This window comes from Solanum verrucosum, unplaced genomic scaffold (genome assembly GCF_900185275.1).
Source record: "Solanum verrucosum unplaced genomic scaffold, falcon-dt-bn FXZP01000032.1, whole genome shotgun sequence".
Taxonomy (NCBI): Eukaryota; Viridiplantae; Streptophyta; class Magnoliopsida; order Solanales; family Solanaceae; genus Solanum; species Solanum verrucosum.
The window spans coordinates 359,794-387,064 of NW_026020569.1; the positions used below are offsets into that span (position 1 = coordinate 359,794).

General features: G+C 37.4%; 1 protein-coding gene across 2 annotated transcripts in view; it reads left to right on the forward strand.

The window, feature by feature from the left end:
• Window positions 1-27,271, forward strand: part of LOC125810757 (uncharacterized) — a 40,875-nt gene that overhangs the window by 4,914 nt on the left and 8,690 nt on the right. For both annotated transcript variants that reach the window (XM_049490241.1, XM_049490242.1), the window contains exons 5-24: window positions 1,094-1,906; window positions 2,057-2,315; window positions 3,196-3,704; window positions 6,814-6,943; window positions 7,023-7,147; window positions 10,301-10,968; window positions 11,090-11,207; window positions 11,292-11,408; window positions 13,768-13,862; window positions 14,736-14,884; window positions 15,099-15,154; window positions 15,239-15,452; window positions 18,272-18,688; window positions 18,759-19,036; window positions 19,103-19,188; window positions 19,270-19,356; window positions 19,470-19,728; window positions 19,817-20,251; window positions 20,361-20,457; window positions 21,324-21,646. In XM_049490241.1, coding sequence (XP_049346198.1) covers window positions 1,094-1,906; window positions 2,057-2,315; window positions 3,196-3,704; window positions 6,814-6,943; window positions 7,023-7,147; window positions 10,301-10,968; window positions 11,090-11,207; window positions 11,292-11,408; window positions 13,768-13,862; window positions 14,736-14,884; window positions 15,099-15,154; window positions 15,239-15,452; window positions 18,272-18,688; window positions 18,759-19,036; window positions 19,103-19,188; window positions 19,270-19,356; window positions 19,470-19,728; window positions 19,817-20,251; window positions 20,361-20,457; window positions 21,324-21,646 — 5,235 coding nt within the window. The remainder of the gene's footprint in view (window positions 1-1,093; window positions 1,907-2,056; window positions 2,316-3,195; window positions 3,705-6,813; window positions 6,944-7,022; window positions 7,148-10,300; window positions 10,969-11,089; window positions 11,208-11,291; window positions 11,409-13,767; window positions 13,863-14,735; window positions 14,885-15,098; window positions 15,155-15,238; window positions 15,453-18,271; window positions 18,689-18,758; window positions 19,037-19,102; window positions 19,189-19,269; window positions 19,357-19,469; window positions 19,729-19,816; window positions 20,252-20,360; window positions 20,458-21,323; window positions 21,647-27,271) is intronic.

The following is a 27,271-nucleotide window of genomic DNA, read 5'->3' on the forward strand; positions in this document are numbered from 1 at the left end:
CTGTTCTGTTTCCCGAATTTTGCTACCATAACAGTGCACTTTCCCAATTGTGAACAAGTGAGAACTCGGGGCTCATTTTTTAGGCCTTGCTAAGTGCCAACAACAGAGGCTTGACAAATAGCCTCCTTACCATAACCAGAATCAGTTTTTATTCCAGACGATCTACGTTGGTGCTTCAGACCTTGTTTATGACACCTCTGCTGTAGGAACTAGAGAGATTTTGTGTGTGGGACCACCAACCTCCTTGATGTGTTTGGTTCCATGGTTGGTCGCTTTTAGACCTTGTATTTGTTGAGAAGATAATTTACACTTCAACATGATATCTGAGCAGGCAGAGGTCCTGAGATCGAATCTCACCGCCACGCATATCAAAAACAATTTTTATGTGCTTCGCTCATGGAAAAAAAACCAGCCCCGCACATGAGGGGGCATGTTGTGAATATAATTTAAAAGTGTGCTCTTTCTAACAGCTTAAACTTTTAGATGAGATGATCACACATTTCAACAGTATTGACTAGACCACTATCATTGTTTGTCATTTTATAACATAGTCCAGTCTTATCATTGCTTCATAGTCCTTTTGGGCATATTCATATCATGTCCTGTTCCTCAAAGTAGCTTCCCAGGCATCCGAATAGCTGCATATTCTCCTCGCCCACACCTTTTGTGAGATAACCACTCTAGATACACCATTTTCCTCTTCCAATGATGCACTTTCACATTCCAAGAAATCCTATTGTTCTTTGCTCCCTTGGTCTTTCCAGTGATAGCACTCCAAATATGAAGTGTCGATATTTCCTTCTTTAAGCTGCTGTCTCAGTTGCGTGCTTACCTGAATTGCCTCACGATTTCCTCAAATGGGTCTTTCATTCCCTGTTTTTTTAACAATGCAACCGCTGTTCACAGTACTGCTATCAGAATTTATGAAACTTCCCATTGACATGTTGACTTGTCCCATCTTGCAGATTGTGTAAGTCTGTAACAAGTGACTGTCAGTGCCCAGCTGCTCGCTAGAATTGTATAAGCTATCCCCCTGTAAAGAGTTGCTAGGAGTTTATACAGATGTTTGACTTCGCATTTTATTTTATGGCAGGTAATATCTGGTCTACTGTGTACAGTTGTTCAAGTTTTCAGTACATCAAGTTTAGGCCTTAGCCAAAGTTGTGAAGACTTATTAAGGCGAGAGTCTACTGATTCTGAAAATGAAAGAGCACTCAAAAATAGAATCACACAAGTAGCTTCAGTTCTTACTGATACTACATTCAATGTTAGTACGACATGTGAAATTAGCTCAGTGAAAATGATCCTTTACGACTCTAGGAAAGGATATAATGCGCAAAATAGCATGTCAGATGCTAATACTATAGCTGACAAGAAGTCAACAGTGCAACCAATCCATGGTTATGGAATTAACGTATCTGTTGCACATTCATTTATCAGGCTCTCTTTTGAAGAGGAAAAAGCGGACATTCTCATTAGTTTTTCTGAGTTTGAATCTGGTATATCCCAACATCCGGATGAGATTTTGGATACTTCTGACCAAGTTGAACCACAGTTGCCTGTTTGGTCTCACAATTCCTTATATCAAGCTTCATTGTCTCATTGTGAAATTAGTTTATGTTTGAGAGCCTTAGCGAACAATATTCTGCAGGCCAGTCAGAGAAATGTAGTGAATGGTTCCGACTCCAGACATGATGCTTCAATGTCCTTGAATCATTCACCGTCGTTAATAAACGATGTAAATCCTTCTTTTGATTGGTTATCTATAAGCATTTCTTTAGCTGAAGTTTATCTGGTCAGATGCGCAGTAAAGAGCTTACTACTCCTCCAAGGGAATGAACTTAATACACTTGAAGCATCTCTTTCTGTTGGTGGACAATTTCAGACAATCTCCTGTCGGTCCCAGGTTTCTGTTCTTGCAGCTTCAGATTATTGCCTGCCTATTCATTAACTTCTGTATCCATTTTGCTAGATCCTAATTTGGACATAAGTTGTTTATTTATAGTTTGGGAAGATCTTATGATTTATAAGGTTTAAACGAACACCAATTTGACAGGGGGGTTCGATCATTGTTGATATAGCTGCTTTGGTGAAAATGGTAGAATGCTACGCCTTCTACTTTAATCAGTTGGGAGGCCTTTGGCCAGCTGTGACAGAACATCTAGTTGTTCAGAATGATGAGGATACTAGTCTACGCAGGATCTCTTCCTACCAACAGTTGGAGCAACATAAACTAGTTAACTGGGACCAGGTGGAAGCATTTGCCGTGAATCTTTCACGGGTTTCTCTGGCATTGGTGGATGGAGAACAATCTGGTATCATCTTTTTCTTTTGTCTTTACTTATCATCAATAAATAGCAGGACTCTGAGGTAGTTTTCTCCTGAAGATATACACATATTTTTTATTCTCGTCTTATTTTTAGAATTACTGCCCCCTTGCATTTGAGTGCACCCAAGATTGAGGAGTTATTTTGATACATATAACATTATAAGGAGTATTTAAAAAGCGATAATGATTATATTGCTCTGAGATCAGCAATTTCCAACTTGAGTTTGGTTGCCGTATTGGAATTTTAATCTTGAATAACATACAGTGTTATCAAAGTCAAAAAGCAAAAAAGGTACTGAGGCCTGTTGGGACTTTAAATGCAAAGCACAAGTAAAGCACGGGTCGTACCCATGCTGATTAGCTATTGTGCAATGACGATTGGACTTTTTGTTGTCCATGGAGTCTTTTTCATAATTGGTTTCATCTTAGGTCAATTCTAGCTTGCACAGTCTTGTTTAATTGAGAATTTCTAGTGCAACTGACAACATTCAAGAGAAAGGCACACAAATAAAACAATAAATATGTAATGAAAGAGTAATTAATTTAAATGCGCACCCAAAAGGGTAGCGGCTGAGGGTTTCTCTTGTCATAAAAAATAAATAAAAATTATATGGACAAACAAATTGGAAAAAACTTTGATTATTGTTTAGCACTGTATCTTCAAGATGGATCCTATGGATGATTAGACACAAGCCTTAGCCCATTGGTTTCTGATTTGAAGGTGCCTAAGCAAGATAAAATGCTTAGCATGTTTGTGCATTATATTCAGGGCTTAAGTGCTGATTCTGGCTAATATGTTTATGTCGAAATAAATTGTTTGTTCTAAACAAAGCACATTTTTAAATAATGAATTTTCTGCCTTGCAGGTGAACTTCAAAAGCTTCAGCTTGAAGGTAACGGTAACCTTGAGCTTGAACTACCAAGGAAATTCTCATTTCGCATAACGAATTTGTCAGTTCTTTCTCAGTTACTCCATATATCTACTGAACAGCAAAGCCAAGAACTGAGTACCCCTTTCTATTCTTCCTTGGAATCTAATGATCAATCTTCCATCATTGTACATGATGATAGTTTAGTTTCTCCCGATCACTTGAGTGAAGTTAATTCTGTCATGGATGAAGCAAGTAGCTCAAGCCCCCCAGAACTGGGAAATCGATATCATGCAGATGGTTCAAGAAAACCTTGGGGTGGTACAAGTTCTCAAATTTCACTTGCCACTCCTCAGAACTATGTTTTAAAAGATTTAAATGCTATTCTGGTGGTTGAGCAGCCTTTAAAAAGCAGTGGGAGTACTCCTTTGCAGTCAAATGACTTTTGGATTGGCAGTGGTTCTATAGATGGTTGTGACATGACCCTCACACTGCGTGAAATACAGGTGAGGAGATGAATCATAATTTCTTTTTGTGTAGGGTAAAAGTATACTCACTAGGCAGACGTATTTCCATCGTTTAGTTATTTTTATTTTCTCCACTTTCTGTAAATAGCATCTTCTATTATAGTATATCTTTCCAGACAATTTTTTTTTTGATGAAGCAAGTGATTTCATTTTAAAAAAAGCATCAAGAAGATGCAGTAGTTACAAGATATGTCGTTGAAGCTTACAAAAAAAATATTCGGCTAATATAGGAGAACTGACTATGCCAGAGTTAAAGAGCTAAAAAATCCACAAACTGAGTACAAAGTGGACCAGCTAATAAACTAGCGATACATTTAGCCTTTAAAGAGCCTATGGAAGTTGAGACCCCATCAAAACCCCTCCTATTACTTTTTATCCAAATACTCCAAAAAATGCAAGCAGGTATCATGCTCCAGCTATTCTTGATGGATTTATCAACTCTCCACTAGCATCAGAACATGTATGCTTCCCTAACTGATTGAGGAGTGACCCATTTGAGGCCAGAAATGCACATAAACATGCTCCAAAAATCGAAGGCTACTTTATAATGTGGAAAAGATGGCCAGAATTTTCAGCTTCTTTATTACACTCTTTTTTTTTATAATGGTAACGGTATATTCACACCAAAAGGCCCATCAGGTAAAAACTGATGGGGTGGGATTTACAACCCTAGAGGGTATCATCAAGACCAAGGTCTAGATAGAAACTTTACAATTGTCCTATGAAATCAACTAAGCTATCTATCTCCCTCACTATATCTTGTTTACACCGAAAATACAAAAAACTTATACTCTTCATCTTGATCTTTTGGAGACTGCTAGCTTTTCCATCGTGGCATCTTTCATTTCTTTCTTTCTATAGAGTCCACCAGATACATGCTGGAATGCTTCTCCACCAATCTTCTTGTGATCCTCTTCTCCCCACTCCTTCCCAACTTTGCAGCATATCAAATGAGGTCCGTGGCATTACCCAGCTTATCCCAAGTATACAGAAGAACATGTTCCACAGATTTATAGCTGTTTTGCAATGCATGAAAAAATGACTGTTTATCTCTGCCTCTTGCTCACACATAAGACACCTTGAGCAAATCTGGATACCTCTTCTCTGTAGTACTTTGTGGGTTAAGAAGGCTCTCCTGGTCACCAACCAAATGAAGCATGAAACTTTATGAGGTATTTTAACCTTCCAAACCAGTTTCCATATCCATTTTGTTGTCATTGTCTGTCTAAAGTTCAAGCTCCAGTAACATGATTTCACTGTAAAGGACCCTTTGATATGTAAAGGTCACCAACCAATTCAACTTCTTTATTACACATATAACATCTGTTGGGCAGCTGAATTTTCCTTTTCATCAAATTATTTTGAGTAAGGCATGCCTCATTTAGAATAACGCTCATTAGGTATTTCAAAAGGTCTAAGTTTACTATGGTGCATAATAATTTTATTTTCAAGGATAATTAGTTTGTGGGTAGTGTAACTTCTGTAAAGATGCTTAAAGGTGGTTCTTTAGATTCAATTTCATAGCTTTTCTCGTGGTTGCAAGGGCTACCACTCTCTATACATACTCCTAACCAAAATTGATTTAAACCTGATAATCAAACTTTTGATTAGGTTATCTTCAAAAAAAAAATAAGGTAACTAATTTTACTATTAATGGGTAGAGGGTGGCCCATTAGCTGGTGAATGGTTGCAGATCACAGTGACCATTTTTTGTGGTCTTGGGTTGTGGTATTACTGGAATCAGGTACCAAAGATAGAGATTATTTTTCCTCTTTGATAAGTAGGTAGAGGTTGATTAATATTCTAATTTCCATTTTTGTCTTCATTTTCTTTTTCCTTTTTGGTGCTTTCCTACTCTTGACGAAGGGGATATGATCCTGTTTCAAAGGTTAGATCAAATGAAGTGTTTGTTGTGACTTCCTACTAAACCCACTCAAAAGCAAAGAGCGACTAAGGAAGGTAACACTAGAACAAGTTGTCAAAAGATTTGACCCCTGAAGAACTGACACAAACATTGCGGAAGTTTGTAGGTCATTGTGTGTGCTGGGTGTTAGTGACTTAGACTAGTTTTTGGACTCTTTGTTTTTTCCTTTTTGGCATACAAGGAAAGGCAGAGGTAAATCGAAGAAGAATTGGGGAGAGGTGATAAGACAAGATATGAGCCAACTCAGGTTACCGAGGACATGACCTTAGATAGGAGGTGTGGAGGACACATATTAGGGTTGAAGGTTAGCATGTAGTGTAGTATTGTTTTGCTTGTGGTGGTTGATGTTTGTCATTGTACTAGTGGTATTATTATTGTTTAGTATGTTGTTTAGTGTGTTTCAATTATCGCACTATTGTATTGTTGTTTTGCTTCTTTCTGGTAGACTTAGCACTACTTACGTGTTGCTATATTTTATTCACTATCTCCTTCTTTGTACCTGGATTTGCTGCCGAAGGTCTTTCAGAAACAACCTCTCTACCTCCACGAGGTAGTGGTAAGGTCTCCGTACATTTTACCCTCACTAGACCCCAATTGTGGGATTTCACTGGGTATGTTGTTGTTGGTATAGTTAATGGGTTTAGGCTAGTCGAAAGTTCAAACACATTAGCTCATGTTCTTGGAAAGTGACAAAAGTCATCGGACAATCTGTCACTCATTTGCATACAAGACTCTTTTAGTGTAAGCAGGGTAACTTTTATCCTTCAGGCCTGTAGTAAATATATAATTTCCTTCTGCGCCTGGAAAACCATATCTCTTAGTATGACCTTTAGACTTGGGTCTATTCTTGCTGGTAATATGTGACGTTTTGTGTCTTTTAGAGAAAGGTGACACATCCAAAGTTGGAATTAGCTAACCTGGTCTTAGAAGAACATTCTTCAAGTAAATCTTAAACATAGAGAGAAACAGTTAGAATTTGCGGAATCGGTGATGTGGGACTGTTCTCCATTTTTACATGTCCTTTTATTGATTTGATGCCAACGTGCATAAGGTTTCACTAGTAATGCTCGACTTATAAAGTGTTGATTTCATTTATGTAATTAGGCACCTTGACATACAAGTGGTATACAAGGAATTGCTCTAACTTTCTTTTTGTTAAATCAGATTATACTTTTTGCTGGGGAAGTTTTATCTGCAGTCTTTAGCGTAGAAGCAACAAAAAGCATAGAGCAGCAAACACATCAAAAGAACAGTGGAGAATCTACTAGAAGTCTGGATGAAATGGTTCCTGATGGTAATGCTCTTTCAGCTCAGGTTGCAGAATCCATCTTTTAGCTATGAACATATTAACGTTATAAGTATCTTGCCTGCAGGAACAATTGTTTCTATCAAAGATGTCGACCAACATATGTATGTCGCAGTTGATAGGGCAGAAAGTGGCTACAATTTAGTTGGTGAGATCCACTATTCGCTTGTTGGAGAGAGGGCTTTGTTCAGGGTATGTCCATCTTCTATTCATTATGTATGCCTTGCCATATTGAAATGACTAGAGCTTTGTGAGGTGTTTAATTGAATCCCCAAAGGTATTTTTGATATTCGGGTTAGTTTTTCGAGACTAATCCCTTCTGGAACTTTTTTTGTGTTCAGCTGAAAGCTTTCCTTACATTATTATGTTTTCTCTATATTTACAGAAATTTATTTTTCCTTGAGATGGCCATAAATCTATTATTGCTTCTTCCTCCGAGTTAATAGTTGCTTATGTCTTCATCTCTAATATCTTTTCCGTATAGGTTACTCACTCAACCAACAATGTCCATTGGACGACCTTGTGATAACGTTCAAATATACTTCTTGAAAAGAAATATAAACGATCGTATGCAATATATTTACCCAACTATGAGTCGGGGTCGATCCCACAGAGAATATGGAAGAATATTGTCAATAGTAAATATTTAACTCGATAGTCGTTATAAAAATGGGGGATTTAAATTGAAATAAAATAAAATAAAATAAAATAAAAACAATAAAAATATAGCTTTGAACTAAGTATTTATTTATATTCAGATTATTAAAAGTAACTAGGAATGTGTTCCCCATAAGCTCATAACGCATTAATCCTAATAATAGTAATCCTTTTCTAGTGTATTACATGCAAAGTGATAAGTTAGGTATCTCTAAATCCTTGGTCCGGCATCTAGAGAATTTCACCCCGCACCTTGGTCCGGCTACGTGTGTATAATTTACTAACCCTTACCTTTACCTCATATTAGACATCATAATCGATGTTTGGCTTAGTTATTACTTCACACCAATCGACACTAGCCTATTAGATAGTATCACACTAAATCTATGTTGATAATTCTTTTCTTGTTAATTACCTCCTTGGTCCGGCAAGTAGTAACAATGCGAGTTCTAACGTTGACCACCGTTAAAAAGACTTCTAAACGAAAGAATTATCAATGCATGCAAAATACTAGTCAAGAATTGCTTATTTACTATTCATACTTTGTTAATCGCTCATGGTTCCCACAACTCTAGTTATGAAAGTTAGCTACTCATTATCGCAAAAACACAATCAAAATTTATTAATATAAATATGCTTGTGTTAATCATAAAAAGTTAAGAACAATAGCTAAACTATCTTTTATTAATCACGAATACAAATAAATAATAAAGGAGAAGAAAGAATAAACCACAATTCTCCGGCCTCCACGGCGGCTCTTCCAAAGTTCCTAAGCTAGAAGAAAATTTATATTATGTCTTGTATCTTGGTTCTTGGCCCCCTTCCCTCAAATAGTTATTTCTATGCACTATTTATAGATGTAGAAAACCCTAAATAAAATAATTGAGTCCAAATTAAATTAGGAATTCAAAACCAAAAGGAATTGGATTCCTTTTTCTCCGCGTGTAGCTTCCAATTTTGTGCGTGTAACTTCTTTTGACGTTGCTGCCTGACACTTGGACCAGCAGGTAAGTTCTTCTTTCCTTATTTGAAAATAAATTATATTAATATTATATTAACTTATTTCCATTAAGCTGTCTGCTTGATGTCCTTCTTCAACCTTCCATCTTTAATTCATTTTAGCTCCAAACTTCTTCATTTTTTCACCAATTTAATCCTACAAATAAAATATACCATTTAACACAATTCATAAAATTCATGCTAAAAAAGGACAAATATAAATAACAAATGTGAGAAAATAATGATTAAAAATATGTATTTTTAGCCTCACATCACCTTGCATTTTAATCTTTTTCCATAGCTTCACCTTTGTAACTAGCCAAGAAATTTCATTTCTCAATAGCCGTGTCCTCCATCACTCTCTCACATCTCAATAATAATACAAATCATACGCGTATGGATGTTCTTGTACCAACATTTAACACCTAAATTATATACAGTTATACCAATAAAAAAGACTGTCAATACTCTCTCCGTCCCAATTTATTTGTCACTTCTCATTTACCTGGGTTCGTAAAGATATGTATGCATGTGCTGATACGTGGTTGGCATCCTGCAATTAAGTTCAAGAAAATCCCGTGCTACTGTTTTCAAGTTTTGCAGTGAAGAGATAAGTGGTTGACATCGACACACATGCATGACCCTCAACACGTTCTGTTGTGTTACAAGCCTCTGTCACCTACCAGCTGAAGCAGCTTACTTATTTTACAAGGTGCCTTGCACTTATAAATCCTTTTCCAATGCCAATTCCTTTGAGAACTGCATCTTCCAGACAAAATTTTGTAGGCAGATTTTACTGATTAAAGTTCATCCTAGAGTTTGAAAGAACTGGTTCATTCTTCCCATTTCCCAATTTTTACATTGTTTCCTGGGAGAACATCCCATACCAGTTCCGAGACACATTCTGGTGAAAGGCTTTTTTCCTGCAAAGCTATGAAGATCGGGAAGCCAGTTTTCCTGTGGTCCATGGCCAATTCAGAATCAGTCATCCCATCAGAGGAAAATTGTCCTCCCGTCTCCTAATCTGAAGTTGTTGTGTTCTTAAGGCATTCTAAATGGACTTCCACAAACCAGTTCCATGAGGCATAACATAAAGTTTATGGTCCAGAACCCCTCCCCTGAACTTTTCTGTTAGACCTTTCTCTGTGGACCTTTTCTTCACGATTTAATATCCATAGCAACTTAAAGATAAGACTTTTGTCATATCAGGTTTCCACCCCTAAAACTCCCTCCTTTTCTATAAGTACAGAGTTCTGTTTCACCTGTGTTGAGGGATACGCATTGACAAACTAAAATTGAACATCTGAATCTTCTTATTTGTACAAAGAAGAGTGTGGTGAAGAGACGAGTGATTTTTGAGGTTCATTGATTCTTTTGGTTTAAAGCTTATGTTGTCTCCTATGTTTTTAAATCTTTTCACATTTTTTTCCTTATCCTGTAACTTATTTATTTTTTCCTGCTCCTTGGGCTGCTCATCATTATTAAAATAATCATTCATTGATGAAAATTAAGAGAACTCTGTGCATTAGTGACTAGGCTCAGGGCTTTTGCATCTGTTAGTTTTCTCCTATCATTTTTACCTTGACAACTTTCCGCAATTATTTTTTGGCACATATGTGTACTACTCATTCTTGGTATACCATTTGTTACTTGGTGGACGTGGTGATTTAACCCTTTCTCTATCATCAGGTGAAGTATCACCAAACAAGAAGATGGAATTCACAAGTTCAGTATTTGTCCTTCATCTCGCTATATGCTAAAGATGAATCAGGGGAACCATTGCGGTTGAATTGCCATCGACAATCCGATTTTGTTGACATTTCCAGTTCTAGTGATAGTGCCTGGGCACTTTGGAGAGCGCTTCCATACAAACATGACATTTATGATGCTGATGTTGACTTGAAGACATATCTTCCGCAAAGTAAAAATGTATTTTATCTTGTGAACAAGAAGAATGATTGTGCTGCAGCTTTTGTTAATGGGGTCCTGGAAGTTGTCAGAAAACCTGGACATCCGTTTAAGTTTAAAGTATTTCGTGATCCTTCTCCATATGTTAACAATGTTTTTTTGGATGGGTGTCTAGAGAAGGAACCTGGAACAATCTTGCTACATGATTCATATATAAGTGAGGGAAAAGATCTGAGTCAGCGAGGAAGTTCTTTTGGTATTACTGTGGCAGTAGACAAGGTTTCTTTGACCATTGTTTATGAACTTTCTGACTCCAAGGAAAAGGTTCCCCTCCTCCAGGGTTCTATCAGTTTTACTGAAGTTGTTATACAGATATCAAATACTAAAGTTCGGGCTATGAGCAGGCTGGGGGTTTTGATGTATTATTTTGACTCCCAGAAAGATATGTGGTGAGTCTCTCTTTAGTAAAATAATGCAACTCTACTTCATCTTTCTCTTTGATATTGCATTTTAGGAGAAATGGTATAATATGTTGTAATTCATATTACTCACTTGTTTGCATGATGCCAGGAGAGACCTCATGCATCCATTAGAAATTGATGTTTTCTACCGTTATACATTTCTGAACCAGGGACCAGAAAATATTATCCTCTGGGTGCCTGGCCATTTCTATGCTAGAATTAAAGAGGTCAGATTAATAATTCAGTTTTTCATGTGATTTTTTTTTTTACTTGTATCTTTTTTTTTTTAATGAATATCTCTGTCTTGGCAGTTGAGTATGACAATTACTGAGCTTTCATTGGACATTATTCTCTTTATCATTGGGAAGTTGAATTTGGCTGGTCCGTACGCTGTCAAGGACTCGACAATTTTGGCCAATTGCTGCAAGGTTCTACTCTTACATAAGTACTCATGCTGCATTCACTCTGTGGCTTTGCAAACTTAATCTTGCTTGAAATGTTTTAAATTCACTTGCCATAAGAGAATCTCCTCTTCTTAGAACCAAAATATAGGCAAGCATTAGCTAAATCAGCTTCACATCTAAAACACTAGTCAAAAGTACATTGCTTGGTACTTGGTAGTAATTGAGAAAAGAAAGGGGCTGGATACTTCCTGAAAGTAGCAGCATTCTCTTTCCCCCTTGTAAAATGTTTTGACACAGTTAATTAATTGGTGGTTGGACCAATAATGCACATAACTTTGTGGACCCACTTTAGCAGGAAATATGCTGCATCTGGCTTGAGTTATGGCTGTAAATATAGCCAACATATGCTTTCATAGAATTTTATGAAGCCAAATCTATTTTAATGTTATGTTTTTCACCTTCTTCCCCGAGCTACATAGAACCCTTTTCATTTTTATATTTTTCATTTTAAAGATTTGTATAACATGATGTATAAAAGTCCATATTATACATTATATATATTACATATACATCCTTATACAGTATTATACATAACATATACACTGTATATATAATGTACAAAATGTATATTAGTGTATAAATAATGTATATGCTTTGCATAACCATGTATAAACACAGTTAACCAACGGAATATCCGAAGGAAACCACCGGACTTGGGGTGTTGTGCTACGTTCAGTTGATATGCCTAAATCTGGCAAGCACTGAAGCAAACTCGACGCCACATGTTCAGTGGCTTGAGATAGTTAAGTAACGAGACTGGAGATTTTGGGTGGTTGCCACCGATTCATCGGAAAAATTGGTTGCCAGAATTCCGTACTGAAACCAATGCCAAATGATAGATCAGTCCAAGAGCTATTGATTTATGTAGGTTTTGTCTGGTAAAGAGCGTAGCATTACCCTTCGGGGTGGCCCAGTGGTTTGGGCTTGGGACTTCCATGTTGGAGGTCTCAAGTTCGAAACCCCTTGCCAGCGAAAGCAAGGGATTTGCCTTCTGGGTCGAGCTCGTCGCACCGGGCTTGCCTAGTGCGGGTTACCTCTCCTATGTGGTTTGCGAGCTATTGCATAGGAGCGAGGGTTTTACCCTGTGCGCACCCAAAGGGTAGCGGCTGCGGGTTTCCCTTGTCATCAAAAAAAAAAAAAAGAGCGTAGCATCAAAAATTTGAGTAGGAAAAAAGTAAGAATTTTGGATATTCTGAAAGTCGTAGAAATGGGGGTGAGTTTTGAATTATGGATCATGGTAAAGGAGAAGCAGACGATTCAATTGGTGTTATTTGAATGTGAATGGAGGTTGCCGGCTGGTGGCGGTGATGTCTGACCAGCGGAGATAGTATGGCAAAGGGTGGTGAAGTGGTAGTCTGTGGCGTGGCGATTCCCCACCGCCTCAAGGAGAGAATAGAAAAAGATGCTAAAGGGTTTGGGGACTAGGATTTTACAGAAATCTGGCCAAATGGTAATAAAGGAGTAATTGGGAAAAATCTTGTAAACTAGATGACTGAATAGGTATGGGCTGTAATTCTCCTGTAAATAAAAATGCTCAGTATGATGCATCTCAATTTAAATGCTTGAAGCAGTTAGGCCTTGAATGATAGGCCGACTACAAAGTGGGACTTAAATTTTACCTGTGGAATATGACTCAACTTATCAACTTACCTAATATATGAGTCAGATCTGTGATTCATATATGCAACTTTACATTGGTTAGAATAAGCTTTGATTTTCAGTCCCTTGTTATGGATGATGTCTTCAGCCATGAAACATCTCAGAACTTCCTCCATCAGTAATCTGTCATCCTTCGGGTATTTAATTTGTAACAATTGCCTCTTTTTTTTTATTACTGTGTTATTAGGTTTTTCTTCACAATGAAGAATGTGAAAAATAGTGGGGATGTGAATAGACACTTCTTGGGAAATAGGAACTGATTAGAAATTAGAATCTTCTGTTAGAATCATCATCACAATTCTTGGGAAATAGGAACTGATGTTTAGAAATTAGAATCTTCTGTTAGAATCATCATCACAACTCTTGGGAAATAGAAACTGCTGTTTAGAAAGTAGAATCTTCTGTTAGAATCATCATCACAAACTCAATAACCAGCCAATCTTTATTTTGCATGATTGTTAAAATGTAATGCTCAGGTGCACCTTGTGGACCTTTTGAACTGTTGCATGAAATCCTGCTGTTAGTTTCGTGAGTTAATCAAAGACTGAGAATTGGACGTGAGACCTTTTGAAGCTTGTATTTGTCCATTCACGAGAAAGGTCATGCAGAGACTATAAGTCTTCTAGTGTTTCATATGCAATCTGATGAGTTTTAACATTTTCAGGTTGAAAACCAGTCAGGCTTAACCCTTGTTTGTCAGTTCTACGATAATCAAGATGTATCAGTTGCAGGAAGACACGCCACTACCATTTTCTTGAGGTGCTTCCCATAGTTTACAATTGTTCTGCTTGATTACTTGAAACATCCGCTGCTATGATTCTGCTCAGTACCTACCTTGGAGAGTCAATCAACAGCGTTTAAACTACAGAACTGAACCTACTGATTTTTATTTTTTTTGAAATGGTAAAGTTTACTCCATACAGTAAAAAGATAGAATTTGACCTATTGGTCATTGAAAAAAAAGAAGAACAATTTAAACTATAAAACTTGACCTGTCACAGCAGAATCAGGTGGGAGTTTAATTATCATATGCCATTTAAATGATTGTGAATGTTGTAGTTTCCCTTTGTGCAATTTTAGAAAAACAAAGTTGTTTTTCATTTGAATTCCTTCTCTTTCTTTTATCTCGATATAATCTTCTAGATCAGTGAAATTCACATTTACTCGAGCAACCTAACCCTGTTGCACTTCCTCTATTTCACTCAGCTTCTTCCACAGAAGACATGCAATCAGTTTTTTGTAGTGTGTGGCCATTGTGCTTCTGCTATGCTTGATAGTTATACACCTGCCCCCAATCTTGTGCCTAGCTTCGCAACTCGCATCCATATTTCACCCTTGCTCAGTACAAGATAATGCCAGATTATGAAACAGAAAAGGCATGATGTATGTGTATGTTTGGAATATGTTTTTTTATCTCGCCGCTGACATTTTCAATTGCGTATCAGATTTATACTGAGTAAGCTCCACTGTCCTGGGCTTATAGTACATAATATCCTTCACAATTTTCCTTTTTTTTGTTTTGAAAAGTTAATAATGGTGTTTTCATTGGTATATTTGCCTTTGTGCAAGCACATTCTATTTGGATTAACCTGTGTGCTCATCATGTGAGGAGCCTAACTCTTTGTCTGTAAGGCACATGGCTTTGGCAAATCGACCTCCGGAGGCATCATTTTTCTCTATCCAGCTTATAGAGCGAGGATTACTTTCTACTTCTCTACTTCATCTTTCGCTATTGGAAACCCAGTCATTTGCATGGAGACCACGTATCGTATCTCTGCAAGGTGCTTCAGGCTGCTCTTCCTCAACTTGTTCTTTTAAAATATATATATATATATATATATATATATCGTATCTAGAGATATCATGAACTTTTAAGACTTGGATTTTGGACTAGCTGACATCACCTATACCGATTGACTTCCAGTTCTTTGTACATATTCAATGATTTCTAACTTTAGCTTACTGACGTTATTTGCTTTTTCCGCTACAAATCAGAGTCAAAAACTTACCCTGGTCCATTTCTTGTGGCTGAAGTTTCACCCGGGACTGAGGTATCTCTGCTGTTCCTTTTTAAGATGGAAATCCAAACTTGACTTAATTTATTAGTTTTCATTCCTCTTTCTCGATGTTTGTAGGATTACTTGTCAATTGTCGTGTCTCCATTACTTAGGATACATAATGACACCAAATTCCCAATGGAGCTGCGTTTTCAACGTCCTCAGCATAAGGAAATTGATTATGCTTCTGTGAGGCTTGAGGCGGGGGACACAATCGACGATTCTATGACAGCCTTTAGTGCCATAAATCTCTCTGGGGGACGGAAGAAGACACTGAATTCTTTGAGTGTTGGTATGTTTCAAGCATATTTCCCCCTTTCATGTTTTGATATGGAAATTGCCTGCCTATGAGAAAAAGAACTTTATGGAATTGATTCGGATGTCAAAAATTTACCTTTCAACTCCTATTTAGACTCTTCCAAAAAAAAAAACACTCCTATTTAGAGCCTATTTAGATTGGCTTATTTGAGGTGTTTTTAAACAAAATAGCTTTTGAACACTTTTGTAGCGTTTGGGTAAAATAAAAAAGTGCTTATAAGCACTTGTTTTTAAGCCAACAACAACATACCCATAGAAATCCGACTAGGTAGGGTCTGGGAGGATAGAGTATACATAGTTCTTACCACTACCTCAGGAAGGTGGAGAGGCTGTTTTCAGAAGACCCTCGGTTCAATAGGCACTTGTTTTTAAGTCAAAATAACAAAAATAAGCCAAAAACCGTAAGTTAGAAATTTTAACTTTATGGCTTTTGGCTTATAAGTCGTAAGTCAAAAGCTAATCCAAACAGGCTCTTATAAGACAAGGGATATCTTGTCTAGACTCCTCAATAGGGATAAAATCTGCTATCTTTGATAGTTTCTGTAAATTGAAAATTCTGAAAATTTGTCCATAAAAGTTCTTAACTGGAATTTTAGAAACCCTTGAAATTGAATGAGAACAATACAGACTTAAAATAGGTGAAAATAACCAAGCTTTTCATCACAAAACAAAGATATACAACCCTCAAAAGTTTGATTGTAATCTGGACGGTTTTTTACTTCGAGTAATCGAGATTAACCTGAGCTATTGGCTCTGTGCATGACACTTCTGTAGAAGAACTTAAGCCTAAGAATGAATTTTGTATCAGATTCTAGAAGCTGTTCAAGGCACATAGAGTGGTAGCAGGAGCTAGAATTCAGTTGTTCGATACTAGACTTTATATCAGCTCATCATTTTGCTTGAATATATTCTTGGAACAAATTTACCGTGTGTATATGACCTTTGCTTAATTATGTGTCTTCCTTTGGCAGGGAACACTAGATCTATGGTATGTGACACATGGCCCAAAAAGATTAACATATTCTTAGTTAAGCCTTAATAAATTCATGCTGTCTTATTACAAGTATATAATTTGTGCTCTGTTCTGATGTAAGAAGATTTGGGAATTTTAAATGCAGAAAAGGGAAGTCTGAGATAAAAATTTGCTGAGTGGTACCTAAGTATTTCTGTGTCTCTTAAAGCGAAAAGCACAAAAAAGCGACAACGTCTCTGAGGCTTGAAGCAAAAAGTGAGAAGGGAAAGCGCCACCTTTTTTTGATAAAGTTAAAGTTGTATTCTTCAGCATTAAGGGTATGCTGGCTACCTCCAAAAAGTTACAATCTAAAACCATAATTACATAGATCCTAGGAAATCTACCAACTATTCTACTTCTTCTATACCATCTTCTTTACACCAAAAAAACAGCATGTTAATGCAATTTTCTTTAACTTTCTGAATAGAGTTAGTAATATTCTCATGACACCTAAGGTTTCTCTCTCCAAATAGCCCAACAGACACAAGTAGGTACTATAGACCACCATCTTTTTTGGGTCTTGCTCCCCCCGCCCCTCCTCATCCAGCAGCTCAGAAGATCAGTAGTATGTTCTGGCATCACCCAGGGCTCTTGAGAAATGCTGAGAACCATGCGCCACACCTGGCCAGTAACCCTACAGTGTAGGAATAAGTGGCTGTTAGTTTCTTCCTTCTCATGACAAAAGAAAACATCTGGAAACAATCTGGAAGCCTCTTTTCTTGAGTTTTTCCTGAGTGAGACATGCCCTTCTGATGACCAACCAGGTGAAGGCATTTCACCTTGGTTGGGGTGTTGCCCTTCCATATTTGTTTCCATGGACCAAGAATTCCCCCAGAGTGAGTCATGACCTCTCTCTTATACAGTCTACGTACAGAGAGCTTACCATCAGAGTTATGTTTCCATCTTATACTATCTGCTTCTGTAGTAAGGCCCGTGAATTCACCCAATTTGAGTAGCAGTTCAGCAATTCTATCCACTTCGAAAGTGAGGTTCCATCCCTGAGGGGACCAAATCTCAGCAATTTTAGCCTCAGGATTGGTACAAAAAGAAAAAAGATCGGGGAAGACCGAGTTTAACATCTAAGTACGATAAGGGAAATTTTACCCAACTCTAGTCAAAGGACCAAACACTTCTCAATTGGATCACTTGCGCATCATTGTTTGAACACATGGCTTCACTCATGAGGCGATAACTCCTTGCTTCGCATTGCTTCATTGCTTTAAGCAACAAAGGGATGTCTTTTCATAACACTGATATTGCAAATGACTCCTATTATGTTTAGTTCTTATTAGCTAATTACCTAAAACTTTGTTAAGGGCTCAATTGCTTTTGGAAACCATGACAGATCTGATGGTTTAACAGAGAGATTAAAGGTGCTTCAGAGGTTATGATGTTAAAAACTCAGTTTCTCATAAAAACAAATACAGAAATCTGCTAAGACTCAGTTGATCCCGTCATAAAATACTATATTTCTGTCTTCCCCTGTAGTAAATGTGCAATGTCAAATTTTCTTACTATTGTACTTAGTTTGAACCTATGTTGCATGAACTCTTCACTTTCGATGCTGAATGCGAGCCGGATTCTCCAAAAACACACTACTTTTGAAGAATCCGACACACAACCATTGACATTTTTGAAGAGTCCGAGCAACATAGAATGGACATAGTTGATGTTCTGTTACAGCTGATAGCACTTGTTTATTCAAGCCAGCTATTGATGCCCCTTAATCTCTGAATATGCTCCTACCAAGGAAATTCATGATGTTGGAAATTAATTTGCAGGTAACTTCCTTCTTTCTTTTAGACCTGAAGTTACAGATGTCTTGACAAATTTTGAGAACCCATCAGCTTGCTGGTCAGATGATCTTAGAGGTGGAAAGCCTGTTAGACTATCTGGGATATTTGATAAACTAACTTACCAAGTGCGGAAAGCATTTTCTTTCCAACCAATCAAATATTCCTTAAGTACGGCACATTGTGCTATTGTGTCAGAGGATGGACGAGTTGCAAACATTCATTTTCTGGTCGAAAGCATTGGGAAAGACGTACCTATCATATATCCAGATAACTTTGGATATGTGCGTGTAGATAAAAATCCACCAGTTGCCTTGCAAGAGCAGAAAGAAATATTTCTGCTTCCTACTGTTCGCTTCACCAACTTCTTAGATATGGAGATTCATGTGAAACTCAATGATACAGGTGATAGCAAATCAAATATGGTTCAAATGTTAGTTGATGCATTTTATTACTGACTACTGCTTTTGTACAGGTCTGCCATCTACTAATAGTGTTGACTGCATATGCAATGAGGCTACTATTCACTCTGGGTCGGCTGTCAACTTACATGCAAATCCTGCTGCAATTTATTTCACTGTTACCTTAACTTCATTTGGTACAAGCTGCAAACCAATCAATAGTAGTGACAGTGCGAGAAGGCTGCAGAAGCGCAAAACTAAAGTTCAGTTTTTGGATATCGAATTAGATTTTGACAATGGGAAGTATTTTGCATTACTGAGATTATCTCGTGGACTAAGAGGGATATTGGAGGTAATGTTCCTACTGAGCTGATTATTACCTTACGGCTAGGTGTTAAATTTGCCTCTGTGTGTGCAGGCTGCTGTTTTTACTTCTTACACCTTGGAGAATAATACCGAATTTCCCTTATTTTGTTTTCCTGCAAATCATAAGCTTGTTTCTAGGTAATCTTCAATCCAAGATGATTTGTAATTTTTTCGTTTGACTCAGTTTTGTTCTTTGCTGAGTGATACTATTATATCCAGGCATGCCGGGGAAAATATTGCTTCCCTAGTGTCTCCAGAATTAGGATCTTATCTTCCTCCCAGATCAATAAAATCATGGCTCAGCAAGTAAATTATTTTTACTAGTTTTATTGAGTCCATATTGTCTCTCCTTTTCCATCTATCAGCGGTTTTGACATAACAGTTTTTGACCCTGCATGATTCCTGCTTACCATTACTAGATGCCACAAGGTGCACATCACACTCTTGGATGAGAGAGCTTCCAAAGCACCCTTGAACTTGGATGTTTTATCAGGCCTTACAGGGTTGAACCTTGAAGTGGAAGGAGAATATGGTTCCAAAACTGTTACGAAGTTAGGAGTCTCTTTGAAACCATCTGCTAGCAAAGTAGTTCCACTGCAGGTTGTATCAATGTATCCCAGATATGTCATACTAAATGAGTCAGACGAAATCATCACTGTCCGTCAATGTTTCGTGGAGGTTAGTCTTTGTTTTAGTTTTTTGATCCTAGCTTTCACTTGCTGTGTTAAACTGATAGAGTTGAGGACTAAATCCATTTTTGTCTTAGGAGGATGGCACTGACACAGTTGTTACACTCAACAGTAAACAGAGAACAGCATTAACTTTGAGGAGTAGAAATGAGATAACAACAATGAAAAGAAACCCCTTCTTAGAGAATTTCCTCAAAAAACATGCAAAATCCCATAATGACTCATCATTTTTTGTTCAATTTCAACCAAATAAGGCCAATTTCTCCTGGTCAGGACCAGTTTGTATTGCTTCACTTGGACGATTTTTTCTTAAATTCAAGAAGTCGTCTGATTCTGTTCAACAATCAGATCTTGCAACACAGCATAACTCAGACATCTGTGAATTTGCCACTGTTCATGTGGTTGAAGATGGTCCTACAATTGTATTACGCTTCTGTTGGCCAGCAAATATAGACCTGCCTTACCGGATTGAGAACCACTTGGAAAATACTTCTATTACATATTATCAGAAGGTTTTGCATATGTTTTCATTGTTTCCAATGCTTTGACCTTGCAAGTTGCAACGTATTGTTCTCAGGCAATTAACTCTTATTGTGTTCCTATATCTTGGTGAACCTGCAGGGTTTACCAGAGCCGGAAGTTTTGGCATCTGGAAGTAGTGCTGGCTATGTCTGGGATGACCTGAGACTTGACCATAAGCTTGTTGTCCAGATTGGCGGTAGCTGTCGACTTCTTAAAACTTCTACTAGAACAGATTCTAAATAAGTTTAATTGCATATATTAATGATGCACACTCATTATTTTAGTCTCCTTTTTTCAGTTAAGATTAGTCTGTTGTATTTTATGCATTGATTTTGAATAGCGTGAACCATCTAATCCAAAAGTTTTTGCTGTTAAAAGGGGGGGAAAATTATTTGATTAGTCAAGTTATAAAGCAGTGTTTTCACAGAATTCACATTAAAAATTGAATTTCAAAGTTTTATTTAAAGATGATACATTTCTGTGAAAAGGTATGGTAATATATCAATAAAAATCAACTAATATGTCTTAGTCCCAAACTAGTTAGGATCACCTATATATGCATCCTCCACATTCATTTCATCCAATTTAGGCCAGGTTGTTGCTATGCTTAACAATATGTCGTTTAAGGCAACATAACCAGACGTTTGCTAATGCTCACACTTATCCTTACACTACCATTGAAGTCTCTAACCAGATCAAAAGGAATTTTAGTGCAACAGTCGCAGCGACAACTGAGCCTTAATCCTCACTAGTTAATATCGTCTATATGGACCATTTCCTTGCTTAAAAATTATATCTAGGAAAATGAAGAATCAGTTGTGCTCTCTGTTGAACTGGAGGTACTGTTTTTACCTTTTATGATGGGAAGTGCGTGTCTTGTTCACTTGTGTATGTATTGTTTTAAAAAAAAAAAAAAAGAATCAGCTGTGCTTTCTGTTTGATTGGAGGTACTGTTTTTACCATTTGTGCTGGGAAGTACTTGTCTTGTTCACATGTGCATGCATTTTTTTTTCCAACTTAGTATGACGGTATAATCCCATTTTGGTAGTTTTTATCTTGCAGCTGTACATCTACAACGTGAAATAAACTTGGATAAAGTGCGTGAATGGAAACCATTTTACAGAATTAAGCAACAGAGAGGTTTAGGGCTTCATTTACCTCTGGAAAAGAAGCCAGAAGATCCAAAGAAAAATTGGTTTCGGCAATTAACTGGCATGGAGATCAATAAGCTAGGTTATGAAGTATATGCAGAGGGCTTGACTAGGGTTCTGAGAATTTGTGAGTTTTCTGATAGACGAAGAAGGGACACTTCATTCCATTCCTGCACAAAGATGCAGCTAAGAATCTCCTGTTTTGCAATTCAATTACTGGAACGTGCAAAGCAAGTAAGTATATAATTATTTTGGTTTTTTGCCATCATTGTGTCCTTAACCATTTTTCATATAGCTGTTTGATTATTTCAAACTAACAGTTTCAATGTGCTTGAGTGAATTGATTTTCTCTGGAAAAATTAATACCTAGTTGGCTAATCTTGAATAAGTTATACAATGAAAATAGTATGTTCCCTTCCATTGGAAATTTCCCTTAAGAATGGGTCATCTGCATAGACATCCAAACTGACTTTCTTGTTGAGGAGGTTTTGCACTTAGGAAATGGACATTTTTTTTAGTAATATCAGACTAGAGGTTACTTGTCTTCTGTTTCTTGAGATCAATCTTATTCATTTTCTTTCCTGTGATGAAATGTAATGGTGTATCATCTTCCATGGTATGTTCACATTCCCCTCTAAGTCAAATACTCCCTTCTTCCGTAGTTTTTCTTGAAATTGGTAACTGGTTAGAAAAATTTAATGCCGGCCACTGAATTTTCAATTGCTTGTAAGCTTTCTTCTTTCTCACTCTACCCTTACACTTTACACCCAAAACCGCCAACCTATGTTGGGTGGTCTAGGTTGGTAGTCAACACTTCTCCTGGTACAACTTTACAGTCCGTACATGAGGTTCTGTCCCATCGTACTTGGGACAAATCTAATTGTCAATGTTCCCCAGACTCCACTTGTGGATTACATTGGGTATGCGTTTTTGTGGGAATATCTTTCTTTAACATGTGTTAGCTTCTTCTAAATCAAAGCTAAAGCGAACTGTAGGATAGCTTTTCCTTCCTCATTTCCAGTTCTATATAGTGCTTCGTCTAAACCATGAGTATCTTTACCCCCGTGACCATTTAGATCTCCACTAGTGAAGATATATTGGTTGCCTGGAATCCCTTGAACCAGGGTGTTATATTTTCCCAAAATTTAGTTTTAGCTTCCGTATCTAATCCTATTTGTAGAGCGTATGCACTGATAATATTGATTGTTTCATTTTTCCATGTAAGACTTAATGGGAACTCGCTTTACCCTATCACTTTATCGTTTAGTCCTGGTTCTACAATAATTCCCACTCCATTCCTATTCTTTTTACCCCACAATATCATAATTTAATTAAACATGTGTTACTATCTCTCTAGTGTTTATCCCTGTCCATTTAGTTTCTTGTAGGCATGCAATATCAACACTCCTCCAACAACGACCACCACTAGCCAAAACATCATTACTGACCACCACCATCACTGGCTTTTAGAGTGTGGTTCCTTAAAGAAACAATCATACAACACCATGTTAATTAATATTTTCTCTAGTATTTTGTGGATATAACAATTATTGTTTAATTTATTTGAATTCTATATTTTATTTTATTTTTGAATCAGGAACTTTGTGTCATATCAGGGATCAAAACAGTACTTGGCTAGTACTGAGACCATATTTACAATAGAGCTCTAGTGTCTTCCCTCTCTAGCTATAAAGAATCTAGAACATCTATGATAGACACGATATCATTAGAGTAAATCTGATTACACCAAAAACGTAGCAGTAAGATGAAGTTATTGGACAAACTTAGGAGAGATTTCCTTTGGCATGGTTGCAAAGAGAACAAAGGATGCAATTTGGTCAAGTGGGCGACAGTTTTGCTTAGAAAAGATAAAGGTGGCTTGGGCATTCGAGATTTGAGGGAGCATAACAACAGTCTTTTGATGAAATGGTTGTGGAGATACACTGAGGAGAGGCAAGCTTTGTGGAAAGATTTGATTAAATGTAAATATGGGGAGGATGGATTCTGGTGTAGTAACATAAGCACGGATGCTTATGGAGCGGGGATTTGGAGAGCTATTAGAAACTTATAGCCCAAGTTAGAAGAAAATTTACATATCAAGGTCGGGGATGGAAGGAGAACTAGATTCTGGTGGATGTATGGATCAAACAAACCCCTTATAAGACCTGTTTCCTGATCTATTTATTTTGTGCACCAATTCTGAGGCAATGATCAGTGATTGCTGGACAGTACAAGGTTGGAATCTCAATTTCAGAAGACTTCTAAATGATTGGGAAATAGAGAGAGTAGCCAAATTGTTGGAGGAAGTGGGGGATTTTGCAGACACCAATACTGCCAATGATGTTGTTAGATGGTCACACAGTAAGGATGGGATCTTCGCAGGTGGCACGGCATATAAAAAGGAGTGCAACTCACAAAGTAGCAGATACCGAAATTCATGGAAAAATATCTGGAGGACTGTAGCACCAACAAAAGTTAAATGCTTTACTTGGTTGGTCATTAGAAAGGCATGCTTGACACATGAAGTCTTGAGGAAGAAAAGAAAGATCATACTTCCGTGGTGCTCTTTATGTGGGAAGACAGGGGAAACTAACAGTCACCTATTCTTACATTGTACTTTCACAGCACAAATATGGTCCATGTTTCTCAACTTTTCAGAAGTGAAATGAACTATGCCCGAACATACAGCTAATTTACTTAGTTGTTGGATCAGGAGAAAGGAGAGGAATAGTAGAAATTTTGAAGATATATCCAATTCCATTCACAAGGTTAAATGGAATTGCATTGTATCTCTATATTTTTGTTGTAAAGAGATAGGATTAGAGGATTCAGATCAACTTTTAGAATTCTTAGGATCCTTGTAAGTATTATGCTTTTTGTTCTTTTCTGATTTTCTAAAGGTCCCCATGCTGAAGAATACAATGTTTACCAATTCTCAAAAAAAGAAGAAGATGAAGTTCAATTTGATCTTCTGCACATCATTCTCTAAGCTCTCAAAACATCTGGAATTCCTCTCCTTCCAAATTGTCCACTAGATACAAGCTAGGACATTCTCCATCCACTCCTATCCCAGTGTTTTGGACGGCGAAAGACGACAAAAGGCGACAAGGGCCTGAGGCGAGGCGCTCGCCTTTTTGAATTAAGGCGTCAACTAATACCAAAAATTTAAAATATTAACTACATATATAAATATCCAAAATCTCAATAGCAAGAACATATATTAGCAAATATTTCAATTCAAAAACTAATAGTAGATAATAAAAGTCCAGAACTTGAATGACTCAATAATTCATAAGACAATTGACAAGCAATACTATATTAATTTAGTATAAAACTAAATTGAGTAGGGAAGAAATAAATATAGAAGGATAGAATTTTTTAAAAAATATAGGCAGTCAGTTCACTGTTCAACAGTAGCTTGAAAATTTTAAAAAAAACAGAGCACTGTGCCACTACCACTGAAAAACAGAGTAGAGAAGAAGAAGAAGAGAAAAAGAGAAGAAGGACAGAAAAAACAGAAGAAGAGGAGAGGAACAGAAGAAGAAGAAGAAGAAAACAAGAACTGAAGAAAAAAAAAAGAGAAGAAGAACTTATGTACCGAGCAGCAATCGCAAAGGTCTTGTCCTCTCGAAGGCCAGAGAGTTGCGACTCGCGAGGAAGAGGAGAAGAAGAGCGTAGGTCGCAATAGAAAGAAGAGGAGCCCAGGTTTGCAAAAACACCCAAAACAACCCTAATTTTGCCTTTTAATTATTAAATCAGACCCTTTTAAAAAGAAAAACTGAAAAGGCGATGCCTTTCACCTCGCCTCGCGATGTTGCCTTTCACCTCGCCTCACCTCACCTTTGGCAAGAAGGCGAGCGCCTTTCAGAACACCGTCCTATCCTTAGCATGTGAACATGTTCCTTCCCAGCTGCTAAGAGCCGTTGTTATCTTGCCTGGCATTGTCCATGCTATACCCTTAAGGTTTAGGATGATTCTCCACAAATGAGATGTGTATGGACAATGCAAAAATAGATGGTTAAATGTCTCAGCTGTTTTTTTACACAAGAAGCATCTTGAGCACAGTTTCATACCTCTGCTCATCAAGTTGTCCACTGTTAGAGTGGCCTCCTTTGCTAGTAAACATACAAAAATTGATACCTTGTGGGGAACTTTTATCCTCCAAATCTGCTTCCATGACCAGTTTGCTATCTGGTGGTTGGACTGGTTCATTATTTTGTAGGCAGCATTGACCTTAAAAATGTCGTTGAAGTTGCCCTGCCACCATAAATGATCTTAATCAGCTTGAACCCTAGGAAATTGATCGAGTTTGCTGAGAAAATCAGCCACTCTTTGAACCTTCCAATCATTGAAATGTCTTCTAAAATTCAAGCTCCACCCGTCAGATGTCCACATGTCAGCTATAGTTTTTTGTTGGTGAAGGACTAGGTTGAAGATATCCGGAAAGACCCGTTCCATGATTCCAACCTCATTCCAAAAACTAGTTTTGTTTCCATTTGCCACTTTGATTCTTGATTGGGTTTTCAACTCACTCCAGAGGACTCTGATAGACCTTCATAGGCTGGCCTCATATGGTGTATTGACCTCCTTGGTCATCCAGCTATCCTTTTGTTCATATTTGGCTTTAATCAGTCTTCCCCACAATAGGTGGTTTTCTTTAGTGAACTTCCACAACCACTTCATTATTAGAGCTTTACTTTGGATTTTCAGGTTCTTGATACTCAAGCCACCCTACTTTTTTCCACAAATGACTGAGTTTCACTTGACCATATGATAGCCTTTCCTCTCTTTGTCACCATGCCATATGAAGTTCCTTCTGATTCTATCCAATCTCTTGATGACCCCTGCTGGAATGGGAAACAATGACATCATGAATGTTGGAAGTGAATCAAGGACTAAGTTGATCAAAGTCAGTCTACCTCCTCTTGACAAGTATTGGGTCTTCCATCTTGCCAATTTCTTTTCACATTTCTCAATAACAGTATCCCAAATCTCAATAGACTTTGACTTGGCCCCAAAGGCATTCCTAGATAAATGGTTGGCAAAGACCCTACCTTTCCTCCTAGAATAGATGCCAATAGGTTCATGTGGGGAACATCACTAATGGGGTAAAGGAAGCTCTTACCCCAGTTAATGAAGGCCTGAGATGTCTTCAAAGAGCACTAGGAGTATTTTGAGATGTCTCAATTGGTTTCTATCAGCATCACAAAATATGAGGATGTCATCAGCATATTGCAAATGAGTCACCTCTAGGCTATCACTACTCCCTGCCCTAGCTACCTCAAAACCCTATATCCATCCATACAAATTAGTTGTTTTGAACATAATGTTCAGTCCTTCCATGGCAATGATAAACAAAAAAAGGAGACAAAGGATCTCCTTGCCTGAGACCCCTCTGAGCCTTGAAGAAGCCAGAAAGTGATCCGTTAATTAACACAGAATAACTAACAGTGGATATACAAAATCTGATCCAGTGTATCCATTTTTTCCCAAAACCCAACTTCTTCAGCATACATAGCAAGTACTCCAAGTTTACATGATCATATGCTTTTCTCAATCTAGTTTGCATAGGATACCAGGTTTCTTTTGTTGCACTCTTGAGTCTATTGCTTCATTTGCCACTAAAACTGCAAATCACTCATTTCAGCCTCTCTGTCACTTAAGAGAATAATTTGTAGATGTTTCCTATCAAGCTAATAGGCCTATAATCTCTTAATTCCTTAGCACCTTTCTTCTTAGGGATAAGAGTTATGAATGTTGCAATGAAGCTTCTTTCAAAAATTTCCTGCTCATGGAAGTTATGAAAGGCATTCATAATGTCCAATTTCACAATCTCGAAACCCATGGAGAAACCATCTG